This window comes from Channa argus, chromosome 1 (assembly GCF_033026475.1).
Source record: "Channa argus isolate prfri chromosome 1, Channa argus male v1.0, whole genome shotgun sequence".
Lineage (NCBI taxonomy): Eukaryota > Metazoa > Chordata > Actinopteri > Anabantiformes > Channidae > Channa > Channa argus.
In genome coordinates, this window is record NC_090197.1 from 3,383,080 (window position 1) to 3,405,480 (window position 22,401).

A 22,401-nucleotide genomic window follows, 5' to 3' on the forward strand; every position below is an offset into this window, starting at 1 on the left:
ACACATGGTAGTACAGGCGTCAGTGCGTGCAGTTACCTCAATTTACCTGCAGGTGACGCCATTTACTTTCATTCATTCAATTCAAATTCCTTTTAAATTAGGTAAGAGCTCATTTTGTTGACTATTTAAGTAAAAGTTTGCAGGTTGGGTGAGTGCGCGTGTGAAAGCAGCCAGAGGTAAAATGTAACTAAGTACATTTACTTTGGGTCCAGTTGAGGTAGTTGTACTTCACTGGAGTATTTCCACTTTAGAGGGAGATATTGGACTTTTAATCTGCTACATTTATATGTAGCTTTTGCTCCTTTGGTAGATCTGTATTCTTAATAATCATCTAATAAGCCAATAAACGCTGATGTGTTATCATAAATGAAGCAGCAGGCAGCAAATAAAATAAACAATATTTATTGCAATGGATTTGTCCTTAGTCTTTTTTATATATAATGTTCACCTTCAAAGGTCAAATTAATATGAACTGCACTTTAATGTTCGTCAACACCAGCATCATATTCAATGCAGTACGCAAAGTACTGGCACTTTCAGTTTGTGTACTCACACCTCTGCTGAATACCACAATATTCGGTCAGTGGCTTTATTGTGAAGGGAATGACCGGAAGCCGCACGTTTTACTTTTACAGCCCTCGGAAGCTGGCATCAATTCCGCCTGACTTGCTCTTCGGTTTTAGCTGGAACTTCATGTGGCAAAGTCGCGCCCGCCGGGGGACCATGAGACGGGTTGAGGGGCGGACAGGACGAAAGGACGACATGTACGTGTGTTTGGGACGCAGTGATCATTTCCCTAGAAGTCTTCTTAAGACCTCCGGGTTTATTTCCCCCTGAGCACGAGTAAAGCTAATAGGAGCCACCGCGAAGAACTTCTGCCCGAGCGTCAGTCGTCGTTCGTGGAGGAAACGGCGGCGGAGGTCTGCGCTGAAAGGCGCCTAACAACCAGCAGCTTTGACATTTTAGACTCAACTTTGTCTCCATTTCGCCACAATGCTCAAGCTCTGCCTACAGAGAGCTCTCCAGCCGGCTGCACGGCAGTTACCGGGACTGAAGCAGGCTCCACTGGGGCTGCCGGGGATAGGGCGCCACACGCCGAGCTGCGGGATGGGCACACATGGGAGAAACGAGCCGAGGGAGCCGCTCAACTCCCCCAAGAGAGCCAAAGAGTTTATTTACCGCCTCCACCCGAGCGAGAGGACGTGTTTACTGAAGGAGCTGCAGAGTTTCGAGTCCATAGCTATTGCTCAAGGTAAGGCAGGAATCAGCGGGTCAAAGGTGTCAGCTTCCATAATGTCAGTGCACCTCCTGCAGATGCAGATAACCAGCCACTGATTTTTATTTTCAGCGCACATAGTGGCCGATATGGACAGGTGCATGTGGTTATCCACAGGTAAACTAAGCCAAGCCAATCTCTAACCACAGCGTGATTTTTATCATAGCTACTTCCTCTGAAATTGCATCAGGGAGTGGAGTGTTGAAATCTACCTGCAGACTGTGGATAGTAAAGAGCAGGTGTTTGAAATTGGACTGATATTTAAAAGGTGCTAACAGTAAAACGTGTCTCTTCTGTTGCATCTCACTCTATAACAAGAGTTGTCAACCGGGGTCCTTAAGGCCCCCTGTCCCTGCTTATTTTCCACCTAGCCCCACCCCAGTCAATTAAGAACTGAAAGATGCCATCTTAGATGTGGGTGGATTGGAGGAAGACAATTGCGTTGCTATTCTCCAGCTTTCGATTGGCAGAACACACCTGACCCAGTTAATTAACAGTTACTGGGATTGGACCATAAGAGGAGCAGTAGGCCTGGAGGAGCCAATTCTATTTGCGTTTAACCAATCTACTTTACATTTGTTATGCATTAAGTCATTTACTTCAGAGACTTGAGGTTGAAGTAATTACGATTCATGAATATTGGAACTACAAGCTTTTTGCCATTTGGCTTCTGTACAACACAACACTGAATTTGAAATGACACGCTCCAGATGTGAGCCAAGTCAAGACTTTCAGCTTTAATTCAAAGGGGGTTGCCAAAAGTGTGTCATTAACCATTTAGGGATGACATCCATTTTCATAAACACACCCTATTTTTGTTGGCTCATAAATAATGAAACAAATGACTGGCAAGCAGTAGCGTGGCCCAGTGTGGTCTCTTCCCTCAATGACAAATCAAGCAGATTAAAGGCCTGAAGGTGGTTCTGAGTGTAACATTTGCATTTGCAAGCTGGACCTCTGAACAAAAAGTTGTCTATGAAAGTGATGGCGATCATTAGGGCTGAAAAACAAAACAAAAAATCAAGCAGAGAGATAGGAAATACACTGGGAATGTCCAATGTGAGGGTGTAGAACATCCTGAAAAAGAAGAAATTAGTCGACAGCTCTCCACCGCAAATGGCCTGGATGACCACAGAAGACAACTGAAAATGATGAAGATCCTTGCACAATGTCTGGAAAAGTCAGAAAGACTGTTGTGGAGGAAGGTGCACATTGTCAAAGTCTGCAGTTAGGAGACGGCTTTATGAGTAAAATGCAAAAGCTTTACAACAAGGTGCAACCACTGAACAGAGGGGCCGAAATACAGAAAACATCCTAAAACAAAAAGCAAAACAAAAATAAAACTCCTGCTCCAAAGCATCAACCACATCATCTATCAAACATGGTGGAGGCAGTGTTGTGTCATGAGCATGTATGGCTGCCAAGGGGACCAGTTCATTGATATTTATTGACAGTAGCAGGATGAATTGGTGTCTAGGGCTACACACTCTGTCCAGATGCAGCCAAATGCTGCAAAACTGGAGCTCAGGTCATATTGCAGATGGGTAATGACCCAATACATAAAGCATCAGGTGCCGAAGAGATTCTCCAGAGAAGCCTTTCACTTACAAGACCCACAAGGAAGCCGCAGCTGAAGGCAGCTGCAGTTGAGGCTTGGCACAGCATCTTAAGGGAGGAAATGTAGCATTTGGACATGTTGATGGGATCCAAACTTCAGGCATTGACTGCAAAGGATTTTCAAGTATTTAAGGCAGTAATTCTGGTTGTAATTATGTTAGTTTGCTCTATTACCTATGAGTCACCAAATATGGGTGTGTAAAGGAAAATGGGTGTAATTCCTGAATTGTCAATGCCACACTTTTGTCAAACCCCTTGAGTTAAAGCCGAAAGTCTTGATTTCACTCACATCTTGAATGTTTTATCTCAAATTAAATGTGGGGCTGTACACAGGCCAAATGGCAAAGTAAAACATTGTTGCAATATTCATGAAACTAACTGTTCATGACGCTGATACAAACTCTCAGATGAGGCAAATTACACACACTTAGTGGTTTGATAGACACTTGTAACCAATGCAACCTACAAGTGAGGAGTACACGGACCATGAGCAGCTTGGGGTTCAGTATCTGAGCAGAGGATTAAAACTCTTGCTTCTTGGTGCCTTACTGGCTGAGTCCCAAGTCCCATTGGCCCGTTGATGATTTGATCCTCATCTTTGTCACATGATAATGTGAATAACTTCAGAATTTTCACTGCTGGTTGACTTGAGTTAGCAGGTTGAATACATCTAATAAGCTGTGTGTATTTATACTGGGCATTTTCATAAGTCCTCTTTCTTTGCCATTTAAAGACAGAAAGGTGTAACATTAACACACCAAAGTTAGCTGCCATAATTCTTTAATCTGTTCAGAAATATAATAATGCAATTCAATATTAAAGCTTTTACACTTTGAAGTTTCCATCTTTGATTTACAAGTGAACAAAGACATAGAATTCAAAGATTTAAAATAAAACATTTAAATGTAATTTTTTTTGACTTATTACTGAGTCTACCTTTTAAAAACAACTTCACTAATTATCAATTTGGTTTCTATGGCTTAAGTTTAGGGTGTAAATGTTCATTAATGCTTTTAAACTTCCCTACATTAAAATATCTCTGCTTCTAGCTGAAAAACGCCTCCAGGTGATGTAACCTATTTTAATGTAGGGAAGTCGGATGCACACAAACACCTCAGCTTGAACCCTGCTCTGGGTTTGTGTTGGAGACTTGAATCAGTTAACAGAGTGTGTCACAAGTGTGGTGAGTTCCTCTTCTGAGTCATCGGTGAGTATTATCTGTTTGTTTGAAAGGAGAAAATAATCATCTCCATGTGAACCAAACCAAAACCACAGTGACTCACGTTGGAACTGAAATAGTAAAATCAGCTGCCGAATCAGGAGTAGCAGTGTCGAAACAGTAGTAGTCTGGAGTGTCTGTCTCGGTGACACCTCATGGCCGTTTAATATTTAAACGATGACCAATTTTAGACCGAAAATATTTTAAGCTTGGATTAAAGATGTGCAGGAATTCAGGGAGGTTTGCAGTGCATCACTTTCACCTCACAGTCCACAGTAACACGGAGCAACTGGAGTCAGCTCACCAGCTGATCTCCTTTCAGGTCTATTGGTGCTTAGGGTACCTTTCATCTCCTCTCTTTGTCAGCACAGTCAGTAACTGGTGAAATGCTGACACTGACACAGCTCCTACTTTAAACCAGTTGTGCCTTGTGACAACTTCCTCGCTTTGTTGTTTAACGCGCTTCTTTTCTCATTAATACTGTGCAGCCAAATTGCTTTTTGGGGCGTTATGTAAGGCGGCGTGTAAGCAGGCTTTTAGGTTTTCTGGCTGCTAATCTATCCGCCTACTACACAGCAGCTTTCTATTTACAACAACAGATATAGGAATACATTTAAAGCACTGCACCAAATAATATTTCATACTAGTGATTTCGTTTAGATGCACTGATTACAGGTCTTTATAAAGTGTGAGTGGCTCCTCGGGGTTTTGGTTATCAAAGCACGAGACAGACAATTTTTACAAAGACGGCTCTGTCTTATCTCCCTCTCTCCATCAGCACTGCAAATGAGTGATAACAATGCTGGTTTGCATCTCCAAAGGTGTAAAGGTGACAGAAATGTGTTTTTGGGCTCATTGTTTTTGTGAGCCTGGCAGCAAAGAGCTGTCAACTTCTGGTGACAGTCATTTCCACCCAGTATTGCAGGGATGTGTAGGTGTATCTTCCTATTAACCTCCCTGTTTTCTTTGACTTTCACAGTGACACTGGGAATAAAGTTTTTAATTATTTGTCAGACTGCTCTTAAAGCTTCACTTAATGACACTAGAAACTTCAGCAATTAAATATATCCACCATGGACATTGTCCTCAGCTGAAGGGTTGTAAAACCACATATTGTCTCATTAACCCTGCCCTCAGTCAATCTGCTCCAGCTGTGTTGTAGCTGCGCTGTGGAAAATTAAATGTATTTAACTTTGTCATTCAGCGAACATTAGCTAATTATATCTAATGTTTTGCTGCATTGCTGCAGTCTTAACAATCGCTCATCCTCCTTAGGTTAAATATTGTATCACCTAACATATTAAATAAGAACTTAAATGACCTAAGGGCCTGACGGTCCCCTTTGTCATTAGCCCCTCCTGCAGGTGAACATTATGCAGTTGTGTCATTCACTTTAGAAAACGTTTAAGATCTGTAACGCTTCTTGATCCTTATTCTCACATTTGTTTTTGGAATCAGTTTTTTTTTTTTTTTTTTTTTTTTTTTTTTGCTGTTATCTGTGTTAGAGCGATTTTTAGACTACCAGACAGCATGAACATGAATGTAAGTGGACACATTTGGCTGCAGACCATAACCATGTTAGAACTGGATCCAAAATGGAGCTGGTTATAGGTACCCCTCTCACTGGGTGGGAGAAGTAATATTCAGGACGTGTGATCGGCAGTGTCAATTTTAATTGGGACAATGGGTCAGCGTCAGGTCTGTCTGCAGCATTGTTGTGTACGTTAACTAGACATTAGGAATGAGTTTGGCTCAAAGTCTTCACTAACAAGCAACTGTCATCAAGCCTACATCCCCTCACCCCCAATTTTACTACTAATGAGCTCAGTGCTGTCGAAGAACAGTGAGAGCTTTTACTTTAGAGCTGCAAAGTGTTTTCAGCCCTGTGACTCAGCCCTGTCTAACAACGAGCTGTGCAGGTCTGGGGAAAAATGTGGTATCAGAACATCCCTACAAAAAGGAGCCACTGCTGAGAGTACTCCAGTAATTTAAAGTAATAATAAAGTAACCACAAATCCAGCAATTTATAAACACACTGTTAACTTACAGTTTTTAAAGTTAGTCAATATTCCACTTGGTTCAGTTTGTTTTTACACATACAAAAATCTAGGTGAGCAAATACACACTGTAGTGTCATTACAGATCAATATTCTAGCTTAAATGGATGTGGGGCAGGAACAAGAACATAAACGTGAGAAGGTTGCATTCCGTACTGGTGAATATTCCTGAGAGTTAACATGGCCATACAACATGGAACAAGTGGCGTTTGCTTAGTACTAAGGTGATTATCTGGGCAGCAAACTGAGCTATATACCAACCACATCCCCCAGGCTCCTACATTACCCTCCCCCTGATCGCTGAGTTGTATGAAGGACGTCCACTTCTCTTAATCACGTTGTAATTTATTCCTCAAACTGCTGAATTTATTTATTTTTGTGCACAGCCTTCTACAACACTGACCATCTGTCCCTATTCGTCTAGCTTAGCTTGCTTCAAGCCAGCTGAACCTTTCTGACCTGTTGAGCTGTTTTGATAAAGCTGGACAAGTTAGACCTTTTCAAATGGAGGAATATCGTCTTTATATCGTTCTTTGAAATTTTTCATTGGGCTTTTTTTACACTTGAATGCTCAACTGTAATGAATCTCAGAGGTCAGATTATTGTATAGTAGACAGACTGATGTCTTTTTTTCTTTTACACTGTATAAAAAGGTAGGACATTTATTAACATCTGCATCAACGGTAATTCAGACCCAGGAGTCTGAGATCAAGGTAAAAAGCAACACTACCAACTCACTCACTTGGAGAGTTTGTATCATTAAAACTGCAGCTCCTTCACAAGAAGGACATTATTTGTCTGAAATGTCTACTGTCTGCTACTACATTGTTCTCAGTTGTGAGATCGGCTTAGTTTGCATAGCATTGGCTATTGATGCTCTCTGAAGACACTTCAACTGCAAACAAAAGAAAAAGGAGCTCCAGTAAAACCAAACAAAAAATACACCAGGGGAAGGTTGTTCTTACCTGCCAGACATAGCAGATATAATGTGACACATGCAAAGGTCACACTTTTCATTCTGTAATTACTTGAACTCACTGATGACACCTTAAAGTTTGTTTGTCCTTCAGTAAGACGTTTTATCCGCAGAGTATTATTCATCTGTTTCTCTTTTTAAGTGTAAAGTGTGAAAAGCTGAGAAATGTGTGAATGTTGGCTGAGTTGAGACAAAATCACTGACGTGTTGATGTGCAGCGTTACAGAAATATTGGATTGAAGTCAATTAGCATTTCCGTGTTCTTTGAAGCATGGAAACTGATTTTTAAATTCGTTTCATGAAGCGAAACTGGAAACATTTTTATTTTATTTTTTTAATCCAGTCTGCGCCCTTTGTTGCACTAAAAGCTGCAGTTTTCTAAGACAACACATTTCAGTTAATGATGTAGAATTATCATTCAAAGGTCTGCGCCCTTCCCAGCTGGACAGGATGTCCCACTGATTCCAATTAAAATGCACAATGAAAGTGTGAATGTGCTTGTGAGAGGACAGCTGATGGATGGTAAATGGGCATAATGTGAATGATCGCAGTGCTTCTTAAGAGTAATATTGGCATTGATTTCAATTTGTTCTCCAAGTAATTCTGTAGTAACTGTAGAACAAGACACCACATATTCGGTTCTTCAGATACGTTTCCATGTGAACATGTTCCAGACCCTTGTAGTAGGGAACAGCATGCTATTCGTCATGATAACTTCAGGCCACTAGACTGAAGCATCACATTTGGGTTCTGAAATTGCAATCTTGGCTTTCCAGAATTAAAATAGTTCAAATCCACCAGTCTGCAACCCGAGGTTCTACATACGCACATAAAGCAAATGGGTCGTCTAGTTTGAGATGTTGATTTAAGTATGTGTTGTACAGAATTTGACCTTTTGTGTAGCATTTTTATTTAGTGGAAACATTTTAAGTACTGTTGATGTGCCCTTTAAGAAACGGGAAATATTGAGGTGGTGATGAATTACTGGGCTGATAGTTTTAGAAGTGATTTGTTTTGTGTTGTTTTTTCCTTATGAGCTTGTTAAGACAAGTTGAAAATGGAGACAGAAATAACCTTTTGTAGCTGCAGCGTAATTAGTGTTTGCTCCTTGTAGTGACATCCTGACCACCAGGGCAGCAGATCAATGCGGCAGCAGCGGTGGTTAAATGTGTTGGACATATTAAACACGTTATTTACTTTAAATGCCAGAGGGCCTGGTTCAGAATTGTCACCTTAATCAGATTAAAATGGAGAAGTTGAAATCCAATCTGCTACTTTAAATATTATTTTTTACTATTGATCTTGTTGAGCTTTAAACACACTGTCTAGGGTAAAAATTACAAAGCAGCTACCTACTGTCCGAGTCAGCTTCTCACAGTCCGGTAAAAATAAACCTAGCAGATGTACAACAGAGCCATGAGGCAAGTAGAGACATGAGGAAGTTTGAGATGCTTGTTGGACATTTGTGAAGCAGCTTCTGATACACAAGATACCGAATAAAACTGACCACCATCGAAACCGAGCCAGGATCAGTAGCTTAGTAGTGGCTCAATGTGTAGATTGGGCTTCTTTTGAAGCAAATGAATCCCCTCAGAAATGCAGGGCGGTAGTGCAAAATTAATTTCAAATTAAACTTTGAGGAAATGAGAGATTCTGGTAGTGAACTACAGAATTTCCCTGAGCCTAAATTTCCTCTTTTCTGCGTGGGCATGTATTAATCAGCATTTTGAGGACTAGATATTCTATGGTCGTGTTTAAAAAGGAGTCATTTTCTTTAGGATCGAGTGCTGGAGGGTTGCTTTTTCTTTCCAGGTCTGCTGTCTCTGGGCAAAAGCATTTTCTGCCCGTGACAACAATGGACTCCTGAAACGAATTCAGACAACTAGTACTAACCTGCAGGGAATTAATTAGTGGGACACTCTGTGCTGCAGAGAACACGGGTGCAGTTTTTGTTTGTTTGCATGCAGATCTGTTGAGTACAGATGTAGTAGTTGAGATCAACAGTGTCCTTGGTGGATGTTTGGTACTGGATGAAGTAGATAAGGACATAAGACATTCTGATGGTTTAACTGTGACTTACTCAGCCAGTGTTTGTGCAGCTCAGGATTATTAAGAACTACAGGCTAGTTGATAGTAGGAAAGAAAGCAAGAAAAACGAATCTCTGAAGGAGTCTCAAGAATTCAATAAATAGAAACACGGATGAATCCAGATCATATAGTAATTTCATTTCCTCATTTGAATAATAAATATGATGTAGAAGAGACTGCATTGATGCTATACAGACAGTCTGGAGAACAATACATTATTTTCCTCATTGCACTTAAAATTACAGTATATTCTGCTCCAACTCTGCAGTATTGGTGTATGTCTAAGCTGGAAAAATTGTTAAACACACCTTCTTTTACAGGTTAAGGCATAATTCTTCTTATAAAACTGGGCTTTTTCAAAGTGGCCTATGAAATGTGTGGATCTGGGATCTGGATGGAGCTTGGTATCTGTTGGACGGTGGAAGTACTGTGACATTTTGCTCTTGGGGGGGGGGAAGCTCAACTTCACATTCCTTCCAGGCCAAAACATAGGTTAATTTGCATGTTTTAAATCCAAGTTTTATTTATTACTTAAAAATTACAAATTTGCCACAAAGGGCTCTACAGTCTGTAACTATCTCTGTTCTTACAGCCTTGAGACTCCATGCTGATGATCGGCCGTCTGTCGATCCGTGTGCTTAGAGTTTAAGCTTAGAGTTGTGTTTTTTGGAAAGTCCACTAGTGTCATTTAACAGGAAAACTGGTTTCATTACACAGGGTAGTAAAAATTTGGGCAACCTCATTTCCCAAGGTGGATTTTTACTAGAGAATGTTGATTTGTCCACCGTGTGTGAGTGTGTGTGCACGTGTGTGTGTGTGTGTATAACACATTTCTAATCAGCCCATGTGCAGGACCATCTGCAGTGTCCCTGAACATCCTGAACTCCTTGCAGAGTTTTCCTACTTAACATGCTGCTTACAAGACGCTAAGCAGTGTTTGTTTAAATTAAAACCTGTGCACAAAGGAGACTGCTAGGTCCAGTTAAAGTAAGAAAACTACCACCCAGAGTTTATTTTACAGAAAAATGTCCATCAGCTAATTGATTAGCTTGGTAACTAGCGTCTGTCACACATCCGTTGCACAAGCGTTGTTCCAAACACCGATTGTTCACTGAACAATTGTTCACCAAAAAGCTTGCAAAGTTCAACAGTTGCGTCACATAACCATCTGCCCTGCTGACAGCACAGGAGGACAAAAGCGGCGCGACTGGTTAAAATGTCGATGACATTCATTCTTATGTAAACAAACATGAATGGAAACAGAATGAGCGACATCAAGTTATGTCTACGTATCAGACAATAAGTTGATAACATAATTATTTTGACAGGTGTAGATTCATATAAATGTATATGAAGAATATGATTACGGAAAGTGTTTGGCAACTTTTGGGTGAAGACAGCGAGCAGGACTGGTGCTGGACGACCTTCCCTCCACCGCACTGTACGAACGCAAGAGGCACAACCCAACAATATTATGGCTTCATCCTAGAATGTGTGAATAAAGTAACCCAAAGCCTTTTGTTTGCTCACTAGCGTTTCTCATTGATTTGTTTTCTGTGGCTGAGTTGCTCCATTTGTCCTTTTTTACTCACTAGAAGAGAGTTTAGAGTTTTCGGTGTCGCTGTGGGCAGGAGTAATTGCAGAAATGAGCTGGAATGCTTTGACATGTTTTTGCCCCTAAGCGGCATTTACCTGTATTCTTGTAGAGCTTGGTTTATCAAGCCAAAACATTACAGCAGTCGGTCTCATCGAGCATTGTGTACGTGGACTTAAGGGCTGCTGGTAATGAAGCCTTTATCTCCTCCGAGACTTGAGACAGAAACTGTCGTGGAAGTGGTGTGAGATGCTTTGCAGCTGCTGGTAGAGCAGAGCTGTCTGACTGACACATGAATTAGCCCTTCAGACCTTCAGCTGCCCCCCTTTACATCAGCGCACAAGCCCGCCAGGATGACAACAGCATGATATCGCTTTCAACTGAGCAGAAAGTGCTGCCCCATGCAGGGAGATTAAGATGATTTCTATCTTCTATCTATACATTAGACCACCATTTCCCAGAATGCTATAATCTGCTTTTTAAATTTTTTATTTTAATTTAACCATACCTTAAAACAGAGCCAAGGTATTGATAGAAACATAACTCAAAGGCTGCAACACTGAAATATCCTGTGCCCCACAAAGTATTAGACCTGAATTTATTCAGGGTTTATGCTTATATATGTAATATTTGGAAATGTTATAGTTTAACACACTTTCTTATTCTATTCTAGTTTAATTTCACCCAACAGAATATGTAACTTTTTTATTGCATTAATCACATTTACAGGATACTCGTACATGGTTCTGATGTCACTAATTAGCAGCTTCTCAACATGAAAGCGTTGTTTGCCGGAGGAGAACTGAGACTTAATGGAGCCAGTAGATAAGCAGCTTCATGTAACTGGTTATCTGCGACAGCCAATGTCAGGCTCCGTGAAGCCGCTGTGAAGTTGATTTTGCTTCCTGCTACAGGCCCCTGTAGAGGTGTTTTGCTCACCACTGACTTTACTGAGTAGTATATAGTTTTTTTTTTTTTAGCTGTGAGGGCTGTCACACGAAAACCCACAGTGAAGCTAAACTCTGGTCAAGATGTTCAAACCAAAGAGAAAAGAAATCTTGTTTTCCACAAGAGATTTGCTGTTCGAGCAGACATCTGCTGCAGAGCTGCACTGCTTATTGTGGTCTCTGTGTTGTGTCTCTGGCAGGCAGCAGACTCACAGTCTCTCAGCTTTGAAGTTACAGGAGACCTAAAGATCCTAAAATGTGGGTCTGAATAAGACTGCAGCACACAGTTTGTAATTTAAAATACAATATCAAAAATAGTAAAGTAAAATGATGAAATCTGCAGTGCAGAGAGATGTATTTTAGAAATCTGAGTTATGCACTTGCACCATTCATCTGTTCACTTTTGTATAACCACAAAATAGTGTGTGAAAACTGCCCTCAAATAGATTTAGACAAACTTCCAATTTTGGTTAAAGCTCAACTGACCCCAAACTCTGCCACCTCTACAGAATAACTCAGTGCTTATATTAGATCTGCTTCACCTAAAGGCAGCACAACGTGGAAATGACTTTTCAGCTTTAAGATAAAGTGTGTTTTATACCACGAGCATTGATAATTCTGCGTTGCGACTGGCTTGTAGGTGTTTGTTCACACTTCTTTAGCAATTTGTCGTTTTATGTTATAGGACTGAGTGAGAATGAAAGGGGAACTAACGTCAGTGAGAGTCTGATGGTAAAGTGGCTTGTGTATCTGTGCTGGAAAGACTATAAATAATGAATAATACAGTATTATTCTGTATTCTTGATGCACGGTGGGGCTAAGTTTGGGCTCCAAAGTGCTACAGAATACAACAACATGACTGATACAAATGCTTCCACTTGTGTGTTTTACACGTTTCTGCTTTGACAGGAAGTGTGCTTGCATACACTTAAGAAGCCTGGTTACCATAATTGGTTTAGGAAATCAGAAGCTTGATAGGAGAAGCCAGATTTTTTTAATCAGCTTTTCACAGGAGCTGCATGAGCAGGAAAAGTCCAACTGAGACTAAAACTCAGACAAAGTGGCACATGGAAGTTTAAATAAGTTACTCCATATAAAAAGAGCTCTGTTGTGTGCCTGCCCTTCTCTCACTATGCTGACAGCTACAACACCTAGCTAAAAGGTTTTTTTAAAAAGTGATGAAGCAGCATCCCATCCAGCACCTTTTGAATGAAGTGAAACGCTGACTGCAGGTCTGTGCTTATCATCGCCAACCTCAATAAACCTGTAGAAGGCCTCTGCCTAAAATGCAGGTTCGTTTTAAAAAGTCAAAGTTGCACCCGACTCGACTTTTGTGCTAGGTTTCCTTACAACATTCTCACCTACTGAGGAGCAGTGTTCTGGTCTTTGACAAAGCTTCACCTGAAATAGCGCAGCTGTGGTTCGGGGATCTTGCGGCTGAATGAGAGCAGATCCAGTAGCCAGATTCTCGTAGAAAGACAGCACATACGTTTTCCCTCGCATTAATAATTTGATTACACCAAACACTCACACCCAGCCGTGCTACAAGCAGGTTATTACCCTCCCGTTTGTTCACAGATCTAACAGACTTATCGGAGGCAGCGCCGCCGCCGCTTCACGTTTGTGAGTCTGTGCGGCTGCATAAATCATTGTAATTGTGATGTAAACTTTCATTCAGAGCACAACTCTGAGCAAAGCCTAAATTTATTCAGATTTTTTTAGTGTCAACATTCATCACAGTGAGCTAAGATTTACCTTCGAATCGGACATCTGGAGATCGGATTTGAAAAGTAATTAGACACCAGAGTGACAACACTGATGGTCGTTCTAAGAAATTGTTGTTCCCAAACGTGTCGCAGCCAATTATTTTTATTCCACACGACTGTTTGGCATCCAGAGTTGTTAATCTAAAGGAATCGTCCAGGTGATGGGTGTTGAGCTGCCAGGTGGCGGCTAGAAGAGAAGAAGCAGTTGGCTGCCGGTTGGTGATTATTTACCCTCCTGCTGTGTGTGTGTGTGTGTGTGTGAGACATGATGGCCTGTCTTCTTTCATATCCTGATTTCTCTCCAGTTAAACATGAACAGCTGTTAACTAGTAAAGATGGTGACACAACAAACTTATTCTGAAAACATGTTTAGACAGTGTGAGAAATGTGTGTAACAGACTGCAGTTCATGATTATGAGTGAGTTCATTATTTCAACAAGATGTATGAAAACTATGAAAAGCTCAACGTAACGATTGGTTCATTAACCTCTGTAGCTGTACAAATCCAAAAATTATTTAATGTCTGCTACAGTTTGTAACCTGATAATAAGACCGTTTATTCAGTTTGACAGTTTATTTTCACTTTATTAATCAGGCATGTTGTAGTTTTCTGATTACGGTATCAGTACGGTATTCAGTTCTTTTTTAGCCAGAGACCAAGTAATAAAGTCAGTGTTAAGAAACAAACTAATGGTTGGTCCACACAGCGAGACAGATGAGTTTGCTGTCACTGGGCTCTGGCGAAACTGCAGTTCTGAAAGTTGGGTTTTTTGTTTTGTTTTTTTCCTACACATTTTTTTTGTTTTAACTCCGACTGGAATTTTGTTTCCTGCTGGGGGCCTGGTGGATCAGTGGTAGAGCATTGGGTTAAGATACAGAAAGGCTGCGGGTTTGAATCCCACCCCAGAAAGGCGAACTTGGTGTCGGTCTCGAGCCCGAACAAAATTAGAGGTTTGTGGCAGGAAGGGCATCCGGCATAGAAACAACTTGTGGCAAATCAACCCCTGAAGGGACAAGCCAGTTGTTGATCATGGCTTCTTGATGCATCCTCCACCACTAGACATAAGTGATGGTAAATAGTTTTATGAGGTGTGTTTTTTTTGTGCCTATCTTAGATAACCTGTTAAACACACACAGGAAATGATTAGTAAACGAGAAACCACAGCAATCAGATTTTCTTCGGATTTGCTTTTTTAATGCATTTATATGAGAAACAGTCTTTTCCTTCATTTAAAATCACAGTGAGGTTTAAACATTATGGCAGCAGCCTTTTAGTTTCCTCTTTGGTAACCAGATATTAGTTTAAAATATGCCTCACATATTCCCAATTATAGATATAAGCATGAGTGTTTAAATTAAATTTGTATGAAAATGATCTTTCTAAGAAATTTTGTAAAGCTTTATTTCTCAGAAATTGACACTTGATGCCTGAGGCCAGACTGTGACAGTTGTCCCATGTTGTATTTATGTTTTCAAGGATTCATATAATAACAAACATTGGGCAACTGTACAAAGAAATGTGATTTTCTTTTTTATTTATTTATTTTTTTCACATTTGAGTCGGTGCTCAGCTCCTCAGCGCTTTAGACTGATGTATGTGTCAGTAATAAATCAGGACAGATGGTAGTCACGCATATTTTTTCATGGATTTTATTTTATTCATTTGAACTTACATCAATGTAAGTTCAAATAAAGTATCAGACAATATAAATGACTGGAATTAAAACTGTATCAGCATCAGCTACAGCTGTGACTTACCATCAGCTTTAGACATAAATTATTTAGGAAAAGTCCCTTTTAAATTACAGCAATGCCTCAGCCTCTAAATTGTTTTTGTGTCTGTCAGGTGTTCGTTGTTTTGCAGGAAGCAGCTCCAGTCTGTTATCAGCTGTCTAATAGCAGACAGATGATACAGCATATGCCAACATCTAAAAACACACACACGCACACACACACAGAGCTTATATTTGACTGAATTGCCCATTGACATGCACTGTGTTAGCCTCGCGCTGCTGCCATTATGTACTTTGAGATATTCTGCTGTGGGCTAAGGCATCAACTGATCTGACTCCAGATCTGCTGCCACTGGCAGAATATGTAGTGACAATCATTTTTGTCAGACAATGTTTGCAGTGTTCAGACTGCTGTCATTAAGAAGTCAGAAAGGATGAAAATGGGTTATTCGCACTGTGCGGCTTGATATTTTCAGCAGCACATTTGAAATTAACATTATTGTGTCAACAACAATTCCATCAACTCTGAGGTTACACACCTGAAAACATAGAGTTGAGCAGATGAGAAGTGGAAAAACATGAGGAAAGGTAGTGTAGCTTGGCACATTGTGGCACCATAGTGGAAAGCTGTTTGAGCTGTTTTTCAGAGACAGGACTCCACAAAGATCTGATCTGTTTTTGATGCTTAATCCAGCCTCTGAATGACTAAAATACCCTCTGTAACATGTCAATTTGAGACTGGTGTTTCTAACTTTTATACAAAACCTTAAATACTGATATTCAATAATGTTTTGATGCCAAAAGGAAAAGTGGACATGACATTGAGGGCCTAAAATTTTAGAAAATAAAATAAATGAATAAATAAATAAAAATAAAAAAAGTGTCCTTGCAGATCAAGACTCTTCAGCTTTTTCTTATACTCTTAAGAAAAAAAAATGTGTGTGTGTGTGTGTGTGTGTGTATATATGTATATGTGTATATATATGTGTGTGTATATATGTATATGTGTATATATATGTGTGTGTATATATATATATATATATATATATATATATATATATATATATATATATATATATATATATATATATATATATATATATATATATATATATATATATATATATATATATATATATATATATATATATATATATATATATATATATATATGAGAGAGAGAGAGAGAAGATATATCTATATATGTATGTATATATAGAGAGAGACAGAGAGACAAGATGTATATAAATGGAGAGAGAGAGAGAGACAAGAAATGTACTACTATTGTGATTAGTCAATTCGGTGGTTGTACAAACATATTCTTTGACATGTGCAGAACGCTAAACAAAGTCGCACCCAGAGCGGCGAGGTAAACATGTTGGAGCAGAAACCCCACGGCTATCTAGCAGGTTGGTGGTGTAATTGCCAAATGTTCACAGTGACGTGGGACATTAATGGTGATTTGTTGCTAATGACTTTATCAAAAAAAGTTGCTAGAGAGGTTCGAGAAGTTGCTGAGTTGGCAATAGTGCGACTTCTTCCGTAGGAAACTACTGTAGACTGGCTCATAGCTGATGACCAAACACACCGTACCCAGCTACTAATGATGTTCGACCTCACTGATGATAGGAGCTTATAATTATAATGAATTTCTCATAAACAATCTCTCATAATTATGCGAGCTGGGATCCTGAGCTCCCCTGATTAAAAAAAATTAAAGTTTTGTTTTCTCTTATCACCAACATAAAAGAAATGCTAATGCATTTTGCCATTGAGATTAAAGCGTGTTTAGTCACAACCGTGTTCCAGGTTTTCACAGTTTTTAGCAGCTGATCGTATGAGCACATTAAACAGCGAGTACTTCATTAATAAGTAATGACTCGTTGTCCCACTCCAAGATTTGAAGTCTTCTCCTGCTCGACGTACACAACTCTAAAAAATTATTTTATTGATTAGTATATTGATTTTGGGCAACTTAAGTTGGCATCAGTTAGTGCTTCATAATTAGACTTAAGATTGGTTGGTTGGTTAGATGTACACATGGCTACATTTGCTGTGATATGTGTAACCACAACATAGGCGAATGAATCGTGTTAATGTATGAGATGATGCAGCCCTCAAATCCTGTTGATTCAGTGGTGGTCATCTAACCTGAAAGCACTTTGCCATTTTTCTGTTATGGCTCTTCCTTAATACACTAATACAGTTAAACTCCACCAGTTAATATTGTCTCTTTCTCCCTTGTTGCCCAAAAGATGTAAGTGAAACCTAATCTTCTGTGATAATCTTGTGATTACAATCAGCTTTGTAAGTTGTTTATTCTCATGCTATCAAAGTGCAACACAGCAGTTAGTGTTGTCTTTGCATTCATCAACCTTGGATTTAGCTGGCGTGTTTTCCTTCCCTTTCCCTTTGTCCTTTCCCCCTCCCTGTTTGGTTGGTCCTCGCATTTTTGGTCCAAGGGTCATGAAGGCACACACGAGAAATTTGTTTTAATATTTGTTTTTTTCAGCTTTGTTTGGTGCTTTGGTTATAATTGCTTCATGTAGAGATCCCTGTGTGATATTTTCTTTACTGAACTTATTGCTAAATCTGTAGAGCTCTTATGACAGCCAGACTGTTTCTAATTACTTCATTTTAATTTTGTGAGTAATTAAATTATACACACTCTCTAGCTGCTGTCTGTGCTCAGCCAAAGATAATTTGTATTCTGAGAAGCTCCACTCCATTTCAGCCCTGCACAATCAAAGGGGGCTGGGTGTTTTTGTAGTTCAAATAACTCTAACAGAGTAAAACATCTCCTCTCTAGAGGATCTCTTCATGTTGGTTTCAGAAGTCATGTTCTCCCAGTTAAACTTAGAATTTATTTAACATCAATAGTTTAGTGTTTTACTGTGTGTGGTAACGCGCGACCTTGAACTGGATGAGCCAAAAGACGAAAAATATAGTAAATCCTAAGTAGTTTTAATACTCTTCTTAAAACAGTAGAATTGGACACTGGGTACTGAATTGTGAAGCCAATAAACTGACATTTTAACGAATTGGCAAAATTGCATACAAAGCAAATAGTCCTTAAATTCAGTGGTTGTAGTTTAAGAAGAATAAAACAAATGTTCAAATCAGTCACAATCACTCCCAGATCCTCTGTCTTATGTGATTCACTGCTGAGCAGGTAAAGCTGCTTGGTGGGGGATGCTGCTGTCTGTTATATTAGTAGATTAAGTTAACTTATTAAATCTACAATATGTAACATACAGACAGCATATTCATAGCAATTAAGAGATTAAAAAGTCATTAAAGTAAATCATATTCCGACAGACGATTGAAGACCAGGCAAAGCTGATATTTGTTTTGCAAATAAAATGCTGGAAATCAGTCTATTATTCCTACTCTGAGTCACTCGCACTGTCAAGCAGTGAACCAGTACAGTGGGTCATTAATGGTGTCAGAAAAATACTGATGTTATAAGGAATTTGTGAATTTATGTTACTGCGTTAATGTTGTGAATCTTTTAAGAAATCAATCCTATAGAATCCTATTTATTTGTGTTCATTAATTTAGTTGTTTCCGCTTTCAGTTTTCGTTTAATAATTGGTTTTATGGTGATGGTTATGGTTATTCTAAACAAGGAAAAATATTAACATCAGTTAATTTATGCATTTTTTTCCTTTGCCTTCTTACATTTTTTCTAAAATGTACCTAAAACAATTTTCTCTCTCAGAGACTAAACCCAACTTAAAATAAAGGTTGTGGCAGGTGCAGGTGTAACAGGTGTATTTAATGTTGAGCCAGGTGTTGAGCTTTTAAGGTAAATGAGGAACAGCTGGTTCTTCTGGTTTGGAGGAATAGAGTGAGCCCTCTACTCCTCCGTCCTAAATGGATTCTCACCTGCCGGTTGTTCAGAGACGAGAGATTCTGTCCACAAATCTGTTGCCCATTTGGTCTGAAAGATGAGTCTGGGCTCCTCGTGCAGCTGCACTCGCTCCGTTTACTTCTGCAGTCTTGGCATCTTTCTGTTTGTGTTGCCAACACCTGGCAGCAAAACTAGGTGGAACTTGAAAACAAGCTGGTTGATATGTGTAGAAGTGAAGCACAGGTTGGATTCTCAGCACATCCAACCTCTGCTGTAAATGAACCATTCTTGTAATTGCTCATGGCCCAGAATGTCTGTGCCACTGACCCACTTCTTTTGAGTCCACTTAGTGTCCCCCCACGCTGCTAGAGACACCACCCTGAGTCCCTCACCGATTAATGTCAGACGGAAGACAAAAACACTCCTCCTGCATCCTCCTAATAGAGAGTGGTGTAGTTCATGGTAAAATTATGTTACACGTGACTTTAACAGTTCATTACACACTGATAAAGGACTGTCCAACAACCATCTGATAGGTTTTATCTGCAGCAGGTTTAGAATGATTTGAACCAGACAGAAAGTCGTGGAGCACGCAGCTGAACAATGAGCTGAAACTCACTGCAGATTCAACTTTTCAGCTTTTAATTCTGTGTGCTCAGCATATTTTACGTTATTATTACATTGCTCTAGTAAAAATATTGTTCTCTTGTTCCAGGTGTGTCCCACAGGTGGACGCCTTTTTTTTAAAATTATCTTCTTGTTCCTGTCTCTGCAGAGCAGCTGTAGACCCACTCGTTTCATATTTCACTCTGTATCAGATTCTTGCTTTAAAAACTTAATTACTTCTGCAGGTAGTTTGTGTGAACTATTGGAACCCAGTTGAAGCTACTGATGTAGGAATGTGTGTTACTGGCTCTGTTCTGATATTTAAGTAGATAATAACTTGCAGCCACAAAAAGGTTACATTGGCTCATTCTTGTTAATAGTGTATTAGTTGTTGCTTACTAAAATGTTTAAAGATATTTAAGGAAAAAATATTCATACTTAATTAAAGCGGAAGCATTGGGGCACCGTGTTTTTGGAGAATGATTTTGCCGAATTGTGTTTTTTGTACCTCAGCCCAGTGTCAGTCCTGCCGCAGAGAATCTGACAGAAACTTCAAGGTTGTCTTCGAAAAAGTTTTGGCTCCACTTTTACCTTGGTATTGTTTGAACACCAGAGCGCTGAGACCAAAAAATAAATCAAAACTGCAGAATGCTTTTATTTTTCAATACCTTCCCTACAGAAAAAAACAGGCTTTTGGTTTATTTCATACTAATCTTTTTAAATGTGTTGGTCTTGACTTTTTGACAAGAACATTACATTTTGAATGTTCTTTCTATAACGGGAACCATTAAGATTCAGTTAGGAAATTTTAAAATAAACACTAAAAAATCACCATGAAAAGTTAAAACGTAACTTTATCAACCTCTGATACATTTTTCAATTTTATATCCAACGTCATTGGTACTTTTACTGCTGCCACATTATGCAAATTACTGTTTGTTCAATTTGACAAATTTCTTGGAAATTGGTTCAATTTGAAGTTCTTTACATTTGGATGCAAACATTTAAGTCTATTTATTTTTTTATTTTTTAATGGCAAGAGTATAACAGACTTTAACATAATATTAGAATATTTAATGTACATTCAAGTTCATTCATCACAAATTGTATTAATAATTTTATTAAATTATCAAGGGGATGCAAACTTTTGCACAAATATCAACACTTCTTGACCATTTTCTTTACTTCTGGTGGTGAAAGAACATTTGTACTAGCTACATAACGTTGGATCTTAAACCTAAAATAATAAAACTGGTCAAAGATTGTATAACGTTCTATTATGTGATTGTCATTGTTCATGTGGAGAAAGTGCTTCACTGCTGCTTTGTCAGAAGTAACTGCGAAGCACTGACTCAGTGTGAAATGTTGAACATGAGAGGCCACTGTTATTATTCGGAGGTGAGCAAACGGTCTCTCGGCTTTGCTACAAATAGAACCTCAGCAGTTTATGAGCCAGTTTCTTATTTGTGTGTGTGTTATGCTTTTTCCCCTCAGAGACACTGGAGCCCTCACCACCAACTGCAGCTCAGATCAGATATGGTGAGATTATATCACACACACACCCTCTGTTTTGCAAGGTGACCATTATCTATTAGTCTTTCTTTCTAGTCAGCAGTTCTGGCCTAAACATTGATAACAGTGCAGTTCAGCTGATGCAGTATTTAAGTCTGAAGGAACCTTTTTTTGTGTTGGTCAGTGATACAGAAACACAGGCTGTAATTAGTTTTGTGAATTTTTCTTGTCCCTCTCTCCATTGAAAAAGTTTCTCTGTGATGAAGTTCTCATCACTGAGGACCTCAGCTCAATAACTGACCTTTTATAAGCCACATTTTCCTTTAAATAAACCCCAAAGGAAAAGTAGCATTGGTGTGAGATCAGTGAGTCTGGATCAATAATCTGTTGGACTGTTTCACTGAGGTGCAGAAAGATTCGTAAACACTGTTTTGATTTGAAAGTAAGAGAAAGCAACAGAAGCTTTTTGATGGCAAGATTTGCTCTTTAAGGATTTATTCATCACACTTAAATTGGAGTGTCAGGTTTGCCTTTTAACCTGTTCTTGTTTGTTTGCAGTTTTGTTCCAAAATGCCCTGCCCTTTGTTGGATTTGGCTTCCTGGACAACGCCATCATGATTGCAGCAGTAAGTGACAGGAATTACTTGCCTGTATGAAAAAAATCTGCTTTTTTTTCCCCTGTGATGACACTGACTCTGGATGCGCGTCTCACTTTGGTCTCCTCTATTCTCCAGGGAACACAAATCGAGCTTTCTATCGGAGTCACTCTGGGCATCTCCACCATGGCTGGTAAGACCCTGTCACAGTGAAATCTGAACTGACATGTTGGATTGTTCTTCATCTCACTTGCAATTAATCTGACAATTATTCATATGCAGTTTTTATTGGATAATAATTTCAGACACTTATCAGAATACTGAACGTGCTCTGGCACCGTCCTTTTAAAATAAGAGGGTTTGACACCTTTCTCTGTTCTGCTTTAAATATGACTAATAAATGCTAATGTATACATGACTAAAAGATTGAAAGCTTACAGCTCGTCCTGCTGATGTCAGCCGTGTGCAGGAAGTTGGTTGGCTGACATCAGCAAAAAAGGTTGAGGTGATGTGCCAGTGGCTCGGCTCCCTTCAGAGATGGTGGAGGGGTCACAGAGCACT

At 39.4% G+C, this 22,401-nt stretch overlaps 1 protein-coding gene across 1 annotated transcript in view; it reads left to right on the top strand.

Annotated features, from left to right (window-relative positions):
* The first annotated feature begins 639 nt into the window (after positions 1–639).
* tmem65 (transmembrane protein 65) overlaps positions 640–22,401 on the top strand; it is a 29,204-nt gene continuing 7,442 nt past the window's right edge. The window contains exons 1-4 of the mRNA XM_067510287.1: positions 640–1,252; positions 21,227–21,271; positions 21,803–21,870; positions 21,979–22,033. Coding sequence (XP_067366388.1) covers positions 994–1,252; positions 21,227–21,271; positions 21,803–21,870; positions 21,979–22,033 — 427 coding nt within the window. The 5' untranslated portion in view covers positions 640–993. The remainder of the gene's footprint in view (positions 1,253–21,226; positions 21,272–21,802; positions 21,871–21,978; positions 22,034–22,401) is intronic.